Source organism: Patella vulgata, chromosome 4 (genome assembly GCF_932274485.2).
Source record: "Patella vulgata chromosome 4, xgPatVulg1.2, whole genome shotgun sequence".
NCBI classification, from domain to species: domain Eukaryota; kingdom Metazoa; phylum Mollusca; class Gastropoda; family Patellidae; genus Patella; species Patella vulgata.
Window position 1 is genome coordinate 6,210,390 of NC_065882.2, and position 16,916 is coordinate 6,227,305.

At 36.7% G+C, this 16,916-nt stretch overlaps 1 protein-coding gene across 1 annotated transcript in view; it reads right to left on the minus strand.

The window, feature by feature from the left end:
- LOC126817372 (MAU2 chromatid cohesion factor homolog) overlaps positions 1-16,503 on the minus strand; it is a 36,200-nt gene extending 19,697 nt beyond the window's left edge. Inside the window, exons 1-12 of the mRNA XM_056100326.1 lie at positions 16,246-16,503; positions 16,076-16,093; positions 14,670-14,732; positions 12,082-12,177; positions 11,566-11,688; positions 10,605-10,760; positions 8,870-8,945; positions 8,214-8,287; positions 7,198-7,288; positions 6,128-6,309; positions 5,256-5,321; positions 4,990-5,117 (exon numbers count right to left, since the gene is read on the minus strand). Of these exons, the coding sequence (XP_055956301.1) occupies positions 4,990-5,117; positions 5,256-5,321; positions 6,128-6,309; positions 7,198-7,288; positions 8,214-8,287; positions 8,870-8,945; positions 10,605-10,760; positions 11,566-11,688; positions 12,082-12,177; positions 14,670-14,732; positions 16,076-16,093; positions 16,246-16,476 (1,304 nt within the window). The 5' untranslated portion in view covers positions 16,477-16,503. The remainder of the gene's footprint in view (positions 1-4,989; positions 5,118-5,255; positions 5,322-6,127; positions 6,310-7,197; positions 7,289-8,213; positions 8,288-8,869; positions 8,946-10,604; positions 10,761-11,565; positions 11,689-12,081; positions 12,178-14,669; positions 14,733-16,075; positions 16,094-16,245) is intronic.
- Between the last annotated feature and the right edge of the window lie 413 nt (positions 16,504-16,916).

Genomic DNA, 16,916 nt, shown 5'->3' on the forward strand with positions numbered 1-16,916 from the left:
TCTCCATGGTTTTGCAAATACAGCTAGTTAAAGCGATCGGACGATAGTTGGTAGGATTCGTATGATCTTTACCGGGTTTAGGGATGGGAATTATTGTGGCTTCATGCCACGAAGGGGGGAATTTCCCATCAACCCAAATCCGGTTAAAAAGATCCAGTAAAATTAAGAGAGTGGAAAAAGGTAAATGTTTAAGAATTTGGTAGTGTATTTCATCTGGTCCAGTTGCAGTATCTCGAGCTCGCTTTAGCGAATCCCGAATCTCTGCAATGGAAAAGGTATCATTATAGCATTCATCATTGCGGGACTTGAAATTAAGTCGCCTTTTCTCCTGTTGTTGTCTAATGCCTCGAAAGGCATCGGAGGAGAAATTGGATGATGAATTAAATGAAAAAGTACTGGCCAGAGAATTAGCAATATCAGGAAATGTTGTTAAGGTGGTATTATCAACATTTAAATGATTAACTGATAATGCACTACTTTTACCTTTAATCCTACGAATCCTATCCCATACCGACTTAGATGTGGTACGGGAATTAATCATTGAGACGTAACCTTGCCATGAAGATTTCTTTGCTTGACGTATGGTTCTACGAGCCTTCGCCCGGACCATCTGGTATGCCGCAATATTCTCCATGGAAGGATGGTTCTTTAATCGCCTCAGGATGCGATCACGCTCTTTAAGAGCGGATTTGCAGTCATCGTTGTACCATGGTTTATTGAAACGTTTTGGTGTAGTCGTGGTTTTTGGAATCGCCTGCTCAGCCACATCTTGAAGAATTGAAGTGAATAAGGCCATGGGCTCATCTGCATCTTCTAACTCCTTTGTATCAAAAGAGAAGAGACACAAAGATTCGAAAAGAGCCCAATCGGCCTTATGCAACTTCCACCTCTGAGGTCTTTCGACCGGAGAGGGACCATTATTATCAATCAAGATAGGAAAGTGGTCACTACCACATAGATCTTCATTTACCCTCCATGAAAAATCCTGAAACAGGACCGGAGAGCAAATGGTGAGATCTAGGGAAGAAAAAGAAGCTGTGGCAGGATGTAGATAAGTAGGCGAGTCATCATTTAATAAACACAAATTATTAATGTTAATGAAGTCCGCTATTTGTTTACCTCTGTTGTTATCATCTGGACTACCCCAGAGCGAATGATGACCATTGAAATCCCCCGTAATAATAAACGGGAGAGGAAGCTGTGCAACAAGGTCATCAAGATCTCTGGGATTAAGATGTAAACTGGGTGGAAGATATACAGAGCAGAGTGTTAGAGGAATATGCAAAGTCACCCTAACTGCAACTGCCTGTAAAGGCGAGTTGAGGGTGACTTGACTCTGAGGAATATCTCCATTAAGAATAATAGAAACACCCCCATGAGCCCTACCATCACCAACTGAGTGATGATGGTAACCAACAAAATGTCTAAAAGACAAAGTGTCAGAATTCTTTAAGAAGGTTTCCTGTAAACAAATAGCTAAAGGATTGTATTTTTGGATAAATAATTGAACTTCATTAAAATTTGGTTTTAAACCACGACAATTCCATTGAATAATGGAATTTACCATTGTCAGGGAAATTTAAGTTTTGGCGGCTTACTGAGTGGGTTCACATGGACATCCACTACAGTAATGCCGTCCATCAGATCATCCCCATATTTATTGAAGAGAGTGATAGGGTTTTTTGAACCCTTTGAATCTTTCTCTCGAAACTTTGATAAATTTTTATGTTTTTTAGAATGCACTATATTCTCCTTTGCGGATGGTATACTCTTAAACTGCACCCCTGACCCAGTGGAACTGGAATCAGCAGCGTCAGCTTTAGAGTAGTGCAAGGGAGAAGCCCCCTTGCCATTTTGTGTGGGAGTATTGGGAATAATCTCAATATCTCTAGATGGAGGCAAGGAGGATACAACCTCATCAGGTAGAGGGGTAGTGCTTTGAGTCGAGCTCTCAGTGGCGCTCGAAACCCCTTTTATATGATCTGATGTAATAGTCAAAGTCTTAGGTTTTTTCTGCTTATAAGGCCAGGTTATATCTGTTTGAACAGATATGGTTTTAGAAGAGACTTTAACTGCACTTGCAAAAGACTTCCCTTCAGATGGAATGGGAAAAAGTGCAGTCAAATCTACCTGTTTTCGAGCATCAAAGTATGGTATTTTCCGCTCTGACATAACCTGTTGGATTCTCTTCTCTTTCTGCCATATTGGACATTCACGGGAATAAGCAAAGTGCTTTCCCTTACAATTTACACAACAAAACTCAGCCTGGCAGGTAGCGCTATCATGGCCTTCATGGCCACAACGAGCGCAGGTGTCTTTACCTCTGCAGACAGTTTTGCTGTGTCCAAACTTTTGGCACTTGTAGCAACGAAGAGGGTTGGATATGTAGGAATCCACAGGTATGTTTAAATAACCTGCCTTGAGAGTCTTTGGTATGTCGGGACGATTGAATGTGAGGATGTAGGTGCTTGTTGGAATCACCTTATCTCCTCGACGAACACTAATTCTTTTGACGTGTTGTACACCTTGAGAAGAAAGGTATTCTACCATTTCTTCCTCACTGCTGCCTTCAAGGTCCCGGCAACGTATTACACCTCTACTAGAATTTAAAGACCTATGGGGAGACACCTTAATAGGAATGTCTGCCAAAGACGATGATTTAAGGAGCATGGTAGCATGCTGTTCTTTGGCACATTCTATTAAGAGTGTCCCGTTCTTTAGTTTTTTAATAGCCTTGGGCTCACCGGCCAAGCCAGCTATCCCCTTAGCTATTAAAAATGGCGACACTTTCGAAAGGTCTTTAGAGGGACTCTCAATTAAGAGAAACCTCGGCCAAGACTTTGACATTTTACTATTATTTTTAAATATATTTGAAACGTCCTCGGAATTAGGACGTTTCTGCTTTTGTCTTTCAATTGTTGGGGTTGGGGGGATTGGGGAATCCATGAAGTAATTTTTTTATGATTCACCCCTCGTCGTCCCCCAGGTTACTTCCCTGCCTACCAGGGGGAGGACTAGCGCGGATAACCTGCGCATGGCCTCAGGGCTCGACGAGGGGTATACTCAAGCCAGAAAGTAAAAAACTTTTCTAACCTGATTGACCCAAGCCGCCGCTCTGTACAATGTACTAGGACACAAAGGTAGTAATTGCTGAGTGAATAAACAACAGAGCATTAAACTGGGAAAGGGTACATCCTACAGAGCTAAAACGACCAAAGCCGATTGATCAGAGTGGGCCACTCTGACCTCCCGTCTAGGTGAACCATGGGCCAAAGTAATGTGTTGCAGAGAAAGGGCTCGCAAGCCAAATCCCCACTCAATTACCAGGATTCCACTCTCCACCGACACGGGTCGCAACGCACGGCAAACACGTTGCCCCATTACAGGGATCCTTTTAGTCGCCTTTTACGACACGCAGGACATACGAAGGGTATATTCTTATCACCCCCTACACCCCAGGGGGGATATAGAGAGAGAGATAGAGAGAGATATATAGAGAGAGAGATATATATATATATAGAGAGAGAGATAGAGAGATAGAGATATATATAGAGATAGAGAGAGATATATAGAGAGAGAGATATAGAGAGAGAGATATATATAGAGAGAGAGATAGAGAGAGATATATAGAGAGAGAGATATATATAGAGATAGAGAGAGAGATATATATAGAGATAGAGAGAGAGAGAGATAGAGAGAGAGATATATATAGAGATAGAGAGAGAGATAGAGAGAGAGAGATATATATAGAGATAGAGAGAGAGATAGAGAGAGAGAGATATATATATATAGAGATAGAGAGAGAGAGATATATATAGAGATAGAGAGAGAGATAGAGAGAGAGAGATATATATAGAGATAGAGAGAGAGATAGAGAGAGAGAGATATATATAGAGAGAGAGATAGAGAGAGATATATAGAGAGAGAGATAGAGAGAGAGAGATATATATAGAGAGAGAGATAGAGAGAGATATATAGAGAGAGAGATATATATAGAGAGAGAGAGATAGAGAGAGAGAGATATATATAGAGATAGAGAGAGAGATAGAGAGAGAGAGATATATATATATAGAGAGAGAGAGAGGGAGAGAGAGTGAGAGAGAAGAGAGAGAGAGAGAGAGAGAGAGAGAGAGAGAGAGAGAGAAATGGGGTTTAAGTCCACTCAACACAAACTAGGTAATTTCAGGACTAACATATGGTTTAATTTTATTTCAATAATTCGCTTGCGCACAGGGGTCTTTAGCAGTGGGAGGAAACCAGAGGACCCAGAGAAAACCCATGAGATTGTACAGGCTTAGATAGAGAGCTGATAGTTAAAAAATTGATAATGAAAACAGAATGTGCTAAAAATTTCCAACAAATTTATTTCACTATGAACCGAGACCGAGATATTAGCAATCATCATTATAAACGCTGTTACGATAATAAACAAAGTCTTGATTATCCATTTTCACAATAAATTATTCATCACAAAATGTATTCAAATCCACTAAATATCACAGGCTAGCGATGACATCGAGAGTTGATTATGGTCTGGATAAATTCATTAATGTCTAATTAATAATTTAGATAACATTTCAGGCCTAAAGAAAGACCTGCAATAGACAGATTTAGCTCAATCTTGGGATTGAAAGAGAGAGAGAGAGAGAAATGGGGATTAACATCCACTTGACACAAACTAGGTCATTTCAGGACTAACATGGTTCAATTTTATTTCAATTATTCGCTTGTGCGTAGGGGTCTTTAGTAGTGGGAGGAAACTAGAGAAAACCTACGAGGTTGAACTCCCCTCAACACAAACTAGGTCATTATGGGACTAACATATGGTTCAATTTTATTTCAATAATTCTGGAGGACCCAGAGAAAACCCACGAGGTTGGACAGGCAACCCTACTCCTTATCACGTACAACCAGGGAATCGAAACCATGCCAGTTGAATCAATGACAGACGTTATGATACAATTGAAATGTACAAGTTATTTTACTTACTGTTGTGGAACTGTCTCTGGATTTATAGCTTCCATCAAACCTACTAATTCGCTTTGTCTATTGGTCCGTAAATATACTATAGCAAGGTTTAAATTTACAAACAATCGAACTTCATTAGACGTGGATAACTGAAACAATGGAAAAATACTAATATATATTATCCTAAATGTGTTTCCACATAACAAGGGCAGCTGTGTAGGCACAAATATATAGTAAATAGTTCAATGAATTGATTTGGTTATAAAAAAAGTTGCATGAAGTTTTACCTTACAAGCTGTTTTAAACTGTAATTCAGCAGATTCCATACAATTCATAGACATAGCATATAAACCCTGTAATAAATAAAAAGCATATAATCACAGTAAACAAGAGAGCGAGAAATGGGGTTTAACGTCCACTCGACACAAACTAGGTCATTTCGGGACTAACATATGGTTTAATTTTATTTCAATAATTCGCTTGTGCGTAGGGGTCTTTAACAGTGGGAGGAAACTGGAAGACCCGCAGAAAACCCACGAGGTTGGACAGGTGACCCTGCTCCTTGTCATGTACAACCGGGGAATCAGAACCACACCAGCTGACTTAATGATAGACATTATGATACAGCACGCACATGCTAACCATTCGAACATCCAAACCCACCAAACAAATGTAGACCCTGTAAGCAATAAAATATGGCAATCATAGTTGAAAGTAGTGCTGGGTTTTGCCCCTGCAGTCATGATAAGATAGATATTGCGATTCAGGTGCTACAATACGGTGTGCTATGAGGGAAATTTTGCCCGGGCAGCGATGCTATGGCCTACTCTTACATTGGATTCCAACTGCCAAGGTATCTATTACGTGGTTGTAACTTTCCGCCAATACACAAGCCTTAGGCCCTTATTCATGAAAATTTAAACTAAGATACAATCGAAATTTTAAGAAATACTGCAGCCAATCGAATTGCAGTATTTCTTAAAATTTCGATTGTATCTTAGTTTAAGTTTTCGTGAATAAGGGCCCTGACATATAGACTAGAATATGAGCCGAAGGACTAAAATGACGTCACAGATTGTTTAGACTTTTTAGAGAGAACGTTCGAAATCAATGTGACTAAATTGGATTCAAAGCATCTGTTTGGTAATTCTATACTCACCAGTAATGTGTGTATTTGTGCTCCGTGTGTGGTAAATAATCTTGGTTGTTGTTGGCAGACGTGACAGGCTTGAAATATCTCCTGGATAGCGGAGGATTTATTCCCCATGATCAATCGACACATGACGATATGCTCTATTAACATTAGTTGGAAGGAGGAGAGAAGGGGATGATTATCCAACACTGAAATAACAAATAATATTCTGGTTACTAACCCTTCAATATGAGAGAGAGAGAGAGAGAGAGAGAGAGAGTGAGAGAGAGGAGGTCATTTCAGGACTAACATATGGTTTAATTTTATTTTGATTGCGTGTAGAGGTCTTTAGCAGTGGGAGGAAACCAGAGGACACAGAGAAAACCCACGAGGTTCGACAGGCGACCCTAATCTTTGTCACGAAACAACCCTTCAACATAAAACATCAATATTGCTTGTTAATATGTCATGTAAAGCCTAGATGAGAACATGTATGTGGCAGTTGCCTGCTATAGAAATATGTAATAATAAATAATAAAAGAGTTCAATTTAAATCTTAACAATACAACAAGATTGAACGGCCTAATTTTCTGTGCCATTCAGGCTAATGAATACAGTGTGCTACAGGGGAAGATTTGACCAGACAGTGGAGCACTACAGCCTAATTTTATTTTGAATTCCAAGGGTTCTTTCATGTGCATGCCAAGTATTTATGGGACCTCGGTTTTCCGTCCCATCCGAATGACTATACATTGTCCGCTGTCATGCTCTATGTCCTGTGCACCACTGACAAGGAGGACCACACCGAAAAAAAAAATTTGATTCCCGGACCTCCAGGTTAGGGAGCCAGCATCTTACTCACTGATACCCCGTGGCTCCTCACTAACAAAGAGAGTTTAAGTTCAATGCAGTCGAATAGTGATAAATCTTACAAGTGCAGAAAGATTCCGTCAGTGCTGCCCTACTGACAAGGGGGATACCACTCTGACAAATCCTGTTTAGTGAACCAGAGTAGGTAAAGATTCTAATTCATCAACAAATAAATCTAATTGAAGCTTAGATTCTTAATAAAGACAAAGTTATTAAAGTTTACGTACTTTTCAATTTTTCAATCTGCATTAAAGCTTTATCTGTGTATTTCTGTGCTTTATCCATATAACCTGCTTGCATTGAGTGCATCACAGTAACCTGTAAAATAAATATAATATACCCATTTAATCTACTTCATTTCACATCATTAACTTACACTAATTGCTACAAATGCATAATAATATAGAAATTAATTCAGATTCTTTGTCATATAAAACACTATCATATTACAACTCTTGTTTGTCCCTCGATAACATTGTTAAATGTAAAAATCCACTGATAGAACAATTGATATACTATATATGTTATATATATATATTTATATATATATATATATATATATATATATATATATATATATATATATATATATATATATATATATACTCACAAGATACACCAATAAACACCTTAATATATACTCACTAGATACACATGTTATATATATATATACTCACAAGATATACACGTTATATATATACTCACTACATACACTGATACACACATGTTATATATACACTCACTAGATACACATGTTATATATATATATATACTCACAAGATATACACGTTATATATATACTCACTACATACACTGATACACACATGTTATATATACACTCACTAGATACACATGTTATATATATATACTCACAAGATACACACGTTATATATATACTCACTACATACACTGATACACACATGTTATATATACACTCACTAGATACACACGTTATATATATACTCACAAGATACACACGTTATATATATATATATATATACTCACTAGATACACATACACACACATGTTCAAATGTTATAGATATAAATACTCACTACATACACACATGTTATATATACACTCACAAGATACACTAATACACACACGTTATATATATACCCACAAGATACACTAATACACACATATATTATATATATACTCACAAGATACACTAATACACACATATATTATATATATACTCACAAGATACACTAATACACACATATATTATATATATACTCACAAGATACACTAATACACACATATGTTCTTTAGGTAACCATTGAAATAAATCAACCGGATTATTTGATACAGGCTCTGTGAAACAAACATTAATATAAATTGAGTAATGCTTCAGCAAAGTGAACTTTATACCATAAATTGAGTAGCGTGTCAGTGACTTTAAGACTTTGATGAGATATAAGAAACTAGGTCATTTCAGGACTAGCACATGGTTCAATTGTAATTCAATAATTGGCTTGTACGTATGGGTCTTTAGCAGTGGAAGAAAATCAAAAAAGTTGGACAGGCGACCCTACTCTTTGTCACGTACAAGTGTAGAATTGAAACCACGCCATTTGACTCAATAACAGACCATATGATCTAAAGTGGATGTGTTAAGACTATTCAGCCACGGACCTGCGTAAAACAAAAAGAAATGAAATGGGGTTTAACGTTCTACTGTTCTGTTCAATGTGGACACGGGACCTCAGTTTTTCGTGCCATCCGAACGACTAGACAGCTGTCCTTGTCAGACCCTCCGTCCTGCACCACTGACAAGGGTAAAGTATGTTGGAAAATCCTGATGAACTTTTTCGGCCAATGCAGCCAGCCAGGTTCTTACCCACTTAGCCACTGTGGCCCCCCCACGTATAATAGGATATAAGTAATGTATCTTACCATCTTCTGGTTGTATTTGTGTAATTGTTTGTATACTCTGTTGTAACTGTTTTAAAAAGGGTTTTACTGTTTTAACCTGAAATAAACAACAAACAAACTCATTGTTATATTGTAAACAAATAAACAACAAACTCATTGTTATATTGTAAACAAATAAACAACAACCAAACTCATTGTTATATTGTAAATACATTTTTAAATATCAGTCCAGGGGTCCGAAAATTTTTGTACAATTTAACTTGCAATGGTGCATTCTGGGGCCACCTTTTGGTCAAATTTGGAGTCACAGTAAACTCAAGTGGTACATCAAATGCCAGTGAAGTCATAAAAAAAAGCAACAAAACAAGAAAAACCTTCCACCCCCGACTTCCGTAGTTACTTTCCTAAAACATACATTGCCGTAGCCTTTTTCTGGTTAATGTAATCTCTTAATGAAAAGGCCCACTGGTTTCCTGCCCACTTCCCTCTCTAACTAACTCCATTTCCATGAATTCTCTCCGTTGTCAGTGCTCTTATCGATGAATTATATTATGTTTTGCCGCCATTTTATTTCACAGCCGAGAAAATGTCAATATCCCGTTCCTAACAAGCATGACATGATTATTATTATTATTATTAACACTACGAATCGACTGACACAGAACTGGCTAGATACGAAACAACTCTACAGGACAATTTCCCCGCAGATTACAATTTCTTGGAATTTCTCATTGGACAATAATTATTGTAGTCTCAATCGTGTAGGTCTGATTGTTTAATTATACAGTAATAATGGACAAGAGACTTGATAATGAAGCAAACTGTGTTTACTTTTAACAACGGGTTTGAAGTGAAGGCCTGAGTTTTTAATGAACTTTAAACTCATTTCCCTCTCAAGACTTAGTCGACATGTATTACCCCCGCCCATCCCCCCCATCATTTTTTTATTGCAAATTCAGACAAATCACGAGAACGACATGTGAACGACTGTAATAGCGGAAATCCGTTAAAAAAACGGAAAAAAATCATACCTCGCATTATTAGCATTATTTTGAGATATTATCGTATGATATAGCGCGCATGTGCTAACCATTCGGCCATCCAAACCCCAGATGCTATTATGATATAGCATGCATGTGCTTACCCTTCGTCCATCCAATCCCACCATAAATGACTAACATTATATAGTGTGCACTGCACGTGCTAACCATTCAACCATGCACCCCCCCTCCCCCCCCCCCCCGGATGCTATTATGATATAGTGCGCACGTGCTAACCATTCGGCCATCCAAACCCCTATATTTGACCATATTCCTGAAGCAATGGCCCGAGACATCCCTCTCTGGCCATTGCTGGATTAGCTTCTGATACTTGCGCTTTTGAGGGAGTGTGACTATTCTTCCCATTCAATCAAATCTATCCCCAAACAGTATTGTTTACATTATATTTGTGTTTATAGCCTCGTTTGTCACACAATTAGTTTTTCTACAATATTCTGCTAGGCACTGGTTAATTGGGCATAATAAAATCTTGAGTCATGACGTAAACGTTATGTAAACATATTTGGTCCAATTTGGAGCTCTGTTTAAAGCGTAATGATATTGTTACGCAGTTAGCTATTGGTTGTTATTCGGACTATTAACCAGTCATAATTTGGAACAAGAATTTGCTTTCTTTACAGCAGTGAGTAGTGGTATTAGCTCTAATCCAACGAAACACTGCGAGGAGTATGATATTTGACTAACATGATACGTACCTGACCAGCGGTTAGAAAATGATAGACTTGTAAAACAAGAAAAAACACGCGTAAAGACTCTTTATGAACATGTGAACCATGATAATTTTCTATCAATTGACTGGCTTCTACTAAAACTTTATGCACCTCGCTCATCTGTTTATCCATCAACAAAATCTACAACAGAAAATAAATCAATCATGATTATGGAGAGAGAGAGAGAGAGAGGGAGAGAGAGAGAGAGAGTTTAACAAACTAGGTCAATTCTGGACTGACATATGGTTCCATTTTATTTCAATAATTTGCTTGCTTGTAGGGGTCTTAAGCAGTGGGAGGAAACTGGAGGACCCAGAGAAAACCACTCAACCATCCAACATCCAAGCATGATTATGAATCATATTACATATTTTGGTTGGAAAGGTTACAAATGGAATCAAACTGGTGTCAAGACAACATTTCGCTCATTTTGAAAAAGGTTTACAGGCCGGATAAAGGGGAAGGCTGACTGGCCGCAGCCCCGGGCCCCAATATTAAAGGGGACCCAACATTAGTTCTAAGACATTGTTTATACTATATGTTGTAGTGCTGGGTATTGCTAGGTGCTATGATATGATACATATTTCCGATTCTTAACCAGGTCAATATTTACCAAGTAAACCACAGGATAAATGAATAATTGATATTTTTAGTCCTTTCGATGTCGAAGAAGTAAAACTGCTTTATATCACGATATTTGGGAGTGGGTTGAAGGTAGGTTAGAATGAACCTACTTTTAGAATGAACAAAAAAGTTTTACTTTTAGAATGAACTCAAGTTTTACTTTTAGAATGAACTAAAGTTTTACTTTTAGAATGAACTCAAGTTTTACTTTTAGAATGAACTCAAGTTTTACTTTTAGAATGAACAAAAAAAGTTTTTTGTTCCACTGTTAGGCAAATACTTACCTTTGGGGATGGGGTGAAGGTGGGTTAGCTAGACTTACCATAGCTTTACTAAGGACAAATAGTAATCTTGTATATTCTGATCGGGAAACGGTGGCAAAATCTGTCCCCAGAGACAATAAATTACATGCTGATGGGAAATCTCGTTCTTGGGCATGGATTTGCTGTAAAAGATAGACAATCCTTTACAATCAATAGAATTCAATTTTTTTGGGGACCAGGAACTGGTCGCTAACCGCTACCCATCTTCTTCTTGGGGTGACGCTCTTCGAAAAAGCCCAAAGCTCTGCAAATTCAAGCCCGATTGACATAAAAAAATGGCATGCTTCTTCTTTGAACAATTCTGCATCGATATGGTGCATTAAATGTTTGCAGGGGTATTCCCTGGCGAATACAATGTTTTGAGAAGGATTTGAAGCAGAGCTTTGATAGATTAATTAGCTTGAATATGTTTTTAGTCCAAATACATCATCAAATCCCCCAGTTTGTACGCAGGATTGTATCTTAAAATATTGTAATTAAAAACTCCAACCAAATTCTCAAAATCAAATACTTACTGCCAGCTGAAATAATAATCGACAGTGCCAATATGGCGCTTGTTTAGATAATTCAATGGCTCGAAGTAGCAGTGGTTTTGCCTTGCTTGTTTGGTTCTGAAACATAGATCATAATGGAAATGAAATGGGTTTGAGGTCACACTTTTCTGCTTTAAAGATGCTGTATGTAAGATTTAGATAAAGAGCTGACTGTTCTCGCTATAATAGTTAAACAATAGATAATGAAAACAGAATATGCTGAAAGTTTTAGTCAAATTATAATAATAATAAAAACTTTATTTAATGAGGCAACTTATTTAGTTTGGAAAACAAACCTAATCTTCCACAAGTTCCTCCTACCGAAAAGACATATATACATACTTCCAGTCCTTCATGTTTATAAAATTGTGCAGGAGCCATAAAAAGCTCCTGATACCTTGAATATATGCAGTTTAAAAGTAAACAAAAACTGAAAGTAGTTTATTAATCTCAATATTTAGGAGAGCGATTTAACTAATTTGCAGGAGTCTTTAATGACTCCTTCGAAGGGAAGCCGACGTGCGTCGAGAGGAGCAGGAGCGAAAGCTCCCCTTAAACATGAAGGGCTGTACTTCATTCTGAGCGGAGTGTAGTCTTGATTGTCATTGTTATCATTGTTATGATAATAAACAAAGCCTTGATTATCCATTTTTAAATTACATGTACATCATTAACTGCCAATTGTATTTAAATCCGTCGAAAATTAATGTCCATTCGGCACAAACTAACGAACTACATGTAGGTCATTTTGGGACTAATATATGCTACAAATTTATTTCAATAATTCGCTTGCGCATAGGGGTCTTTAGCAGTGAGAGAAAACTGGAAGATCCGGAAAAAACATACGAGGTTGGACATTTTTGATATTTGTTTTAAAAAAATTAAAAATACCACAAAATGGGTATTTCTCGGCTCAGAGTGAAGTAATTTGACTAAAATATTCAGCAGTGGACTCTGTCACTTCCGAAATCAGAATACTACGGCATTCTGTGAAATCTGTCATCAGTAAACAAAAAATGAAAGTAGTTTATTAATCTCAATATTTAGGAGAGCGATTTAGCAGCGAAATCTCCCCTTAAAGTAGCTAAGTCTCTAACTCAATATCATCCAAAATCTTCACCATTGAAAACACAAATTATTTGTCAATTTAAATCAACATTGATGCTGTGATCTTACCGGAAAAAGATGGGCTTCTGATATCCAATATTTAAGACAAAATAAACATTTTACTATTGGTACATGAATCGTGTACCATAATGCGTTTCGGCCCCAGTTCTAGCAAGAGACTCGAGGAACGGGGTTAGACATATTGCACCAAACCAAACGGCGTATGTAGACTGGAATAACCAGTCAATTTCAATTTCTAGGTCCCAAATGTTAGCGATTTAGCTCCCTTTAAACGTGAGGGACTGTACTTCATTCTGAGCGGAGTTATCGTTGTTTACAGAACAGTGTAGTCTTGATTGTCATTTTCATGTCCTGCTAATTTACTTCCTTATTACTTTAACCAAATCATGACATCAATCAGCGGTCCTGTCACACGATATGCGTTGAATTAACATTGGATAATCCGGCCTTCAATCATTGGTCCTGTCACACGATTTGCGTTGAAGTAACATTGGATAATCCGGCCTTCAATCAGCGGTCCTGTCACACGATATGCGTTGAATTAACATTGGATAATCCGGCCTTCAATCATTGGTCCTGTCACACGATTTGCGTTGAAGTAACATTGGATAATCCAGCCTTCAATCAGTGGGTGTTAACCGACAAGCAATCACCAATCAATTATCTGTGAGCATAAAGCATGTGCCAGTCTTTGTTGATTACTTCTATAATTTGAAAATCTCTTGTAAAAAGAGAGCGCTTGGCATTTGATTTGAGTTTCTAACGTCAAATACACACTCAGCAAACCTCTGCAGATTCTGGTACTCTACATCTCGGACTTCCGGCATACATGTAATACTTCCGGCATTGCGGCAATTGAGTATTCTGACATGCTATATAATCCGGCATATTGTATCGATCCCCCACGGCAGTGGTTCTCAACCTTTTTTTGCCAACGGCACACCTTAGAACACATGAAAACATAGCGACACACCTGGCTAAATACATATGAAAAATATTTGAATTTTGCAAAATAAAAACATTGTAAGTCAGACGTCATACAGCCGCAGACAGAGACTATTCATAGACACATAGAATGACTCAAACTAAATAAAGAAAAACACAGTTTTTCAGTAGACACCAGTGAATACTCAATTGGCATCATGTGGTTTTTCGCATGTTCTTAGTATGCCGTTCAAAATTCTGCGGCACACTTAGGAAGATCTCGCGGCACACAGGTGTGCCGCATGGTTGAGAATCACTGCCCTACGGTGTCGGAATTGACAGAGTCCACTGTACATTATCTATTTTTTATTTATTCGTATTATTATAGCGATAACTGTCAGCTCTTTATCGAATCTTTCCTAATGCCCTTTAATATCTATGTTTAAAAGAATCCTGACAGATTTGGTAAAATCAGAGTATCAAATTATGCAAAATTAAATATACAAATATCATTTTACCTGTTTTTCATATAACTGGGATAAAACGCTAGCAGTCTCAAACCTGACATCATCAAGATATGTCTGATATAGGTTAAGGGCTAAATAATAATAAATACTTTATTTCAAAAGGGTTAAAAATTAGGTCAACGGCCTTTCTTGCATTTTGCCCTTTAAACAATAAGAACATATATATACATTAATAAGATAGAAAAGAGATAGAAATTGATTCATTAAAAATATAAAGAAAAACAAGTTGAAAAGATATGCATTACACATATGAACATTTTTGGTCCATAAAAGAGGCAAAACCACTTTATAGAAGATTTATGGTGATACGTGCATGATTAATAACAAACTTTATAGACTGTATAAACATAACGTTAATCGAATAAGATAGAATTAATTTTCATTTAAATATTTAATTAGCTCGGTAGCTCGGCTCGTAAGGTGTTGTCGGATTTCATGTGTTTGAGAGTACATGTGGTAATGTGTTCTATAGGCATAATCCACAGAATTTAATGCTATTTTTCATTACACTAGGGTTAATCTAGTTGTCATTAATATTAGTGTTAGATTTGACATTAACTTAACACTTGTGTTAAATCTAGTTACAATTAATAAAAATTCAATTTGCCTCATTCACCTTGAAGGCTTAACTCAGTCATTGTTATTTAAGGCTAGCGAGGGGAGTTTTTTTTTCCCTCTCCTTAAAATTGAAAATTGCTCTCCTTTACAAAGTCATGGGGGCTTATTATCATTTAATGCCCCCTAACATGCAGTTTTTGATCTTCAGAGCCATTTCCCATACACACAACTAATATTCTCCTTAATTTCCTTATCACTCTTCTTATCGAAACTGGGAGAACTATTTTAGGGGAGGGATTTTTTCAATTTGTTGGTTAAGGGGAGCTTTTTTCGTCTCTCCTACTCTAAAATAAAAACAATGACGACTGTTAACTTGTTCAACCATCCTCGACTTTTATTTCACATGGCTTTGTTTTGTTTGACCTACTGGTTAAAGGGAGGTAACAAGCATACATATCATTTCAATATTTTTGTTCTAAAAGACAAGAATATTCTTATATTAACCTTTCCTGAAACATTTCAACGTGAAAGACAAATATTTGGTTATCTGAAGTCAACAATTATAGGGAAAATGTTCTTTGTCTGTCCAAAATATATACTGTCAATTATAGAAAACACGATGAACAGCCATTTTGTGTAGGTGCTATCCATATTTTGAATTATAAAATCATTTCTATTTCATCTCAACGAGTCTGTGTTTGACAATAAATATATCATTTCCGTCAATTTAGGGAATATATAACCAAACTATAAACATCTAAAAATAGCTATGATATTGCAAATTATCAATTCACTTCTGTGTTTGCGAATTCAATAAACGTTATTTACAAAAAGGATACTCCTGAAGATATGGACCACTGAAAAGAAAGATTTTTTTCATTATTAAACAAATGTATTATGAAAATAAATGGCGATTTATATATTAGCAATGAACATTACAATTTATCATTATTATAAAATTGTGTTGTTGTAATAAGAGGTTAAAGCAACAAAGAATACATAAACCTACCGCCTTTTCCAAATGAGTCTGAGATGTGTCAATGTTTTTTGTGTGTGCCAACAATATATTCCCCAATTGCAGGTGCGTACGGGCCTCAATTTCGGGCGAAGGTTGAAAACCAAGAATCGCCTGTAAACAGTGAATGCAAAGGCGAATATTAGGAGGGTTAGAAGTCCTGAAATATTCCGCTAAACCAATAAGTGAACTGTACCAAGAACTATCATTTGATGTTGACGCCATTTTAGTACAACACGGTTAACCAGTGCTTTCAATAATTTCCCTGTTCAATTATTTTGTTCCTGTCAACCGAGTCTACAATATTTATTTCTTCCCGCTACGATGTCTGTTGAAGGCCATTGGTCAAAATTTATCCATTTAAATTATTTAGGACTAATTTTACTGGAAATGAGCTCAATAATACACAATAATCCAACATTATGACATGAAAATAAAATATTATTTTTTTCAAAGAAAGTATAATTTCTTCTGCGAATCTTTCTTACATAATAAAATTTGAAACCATAGAAGCGGACGAAAAGAAAACAACTAAATAGAAAATATAAGTAATTGGATTGCCGGTATTTTGTATTAAATAATAAATTTAAATTATATTCTTAAAAATCAATTTTCAATATTTGATAAGGACGTTGTAAAGTCATAAAATTATATGAATTTGTATT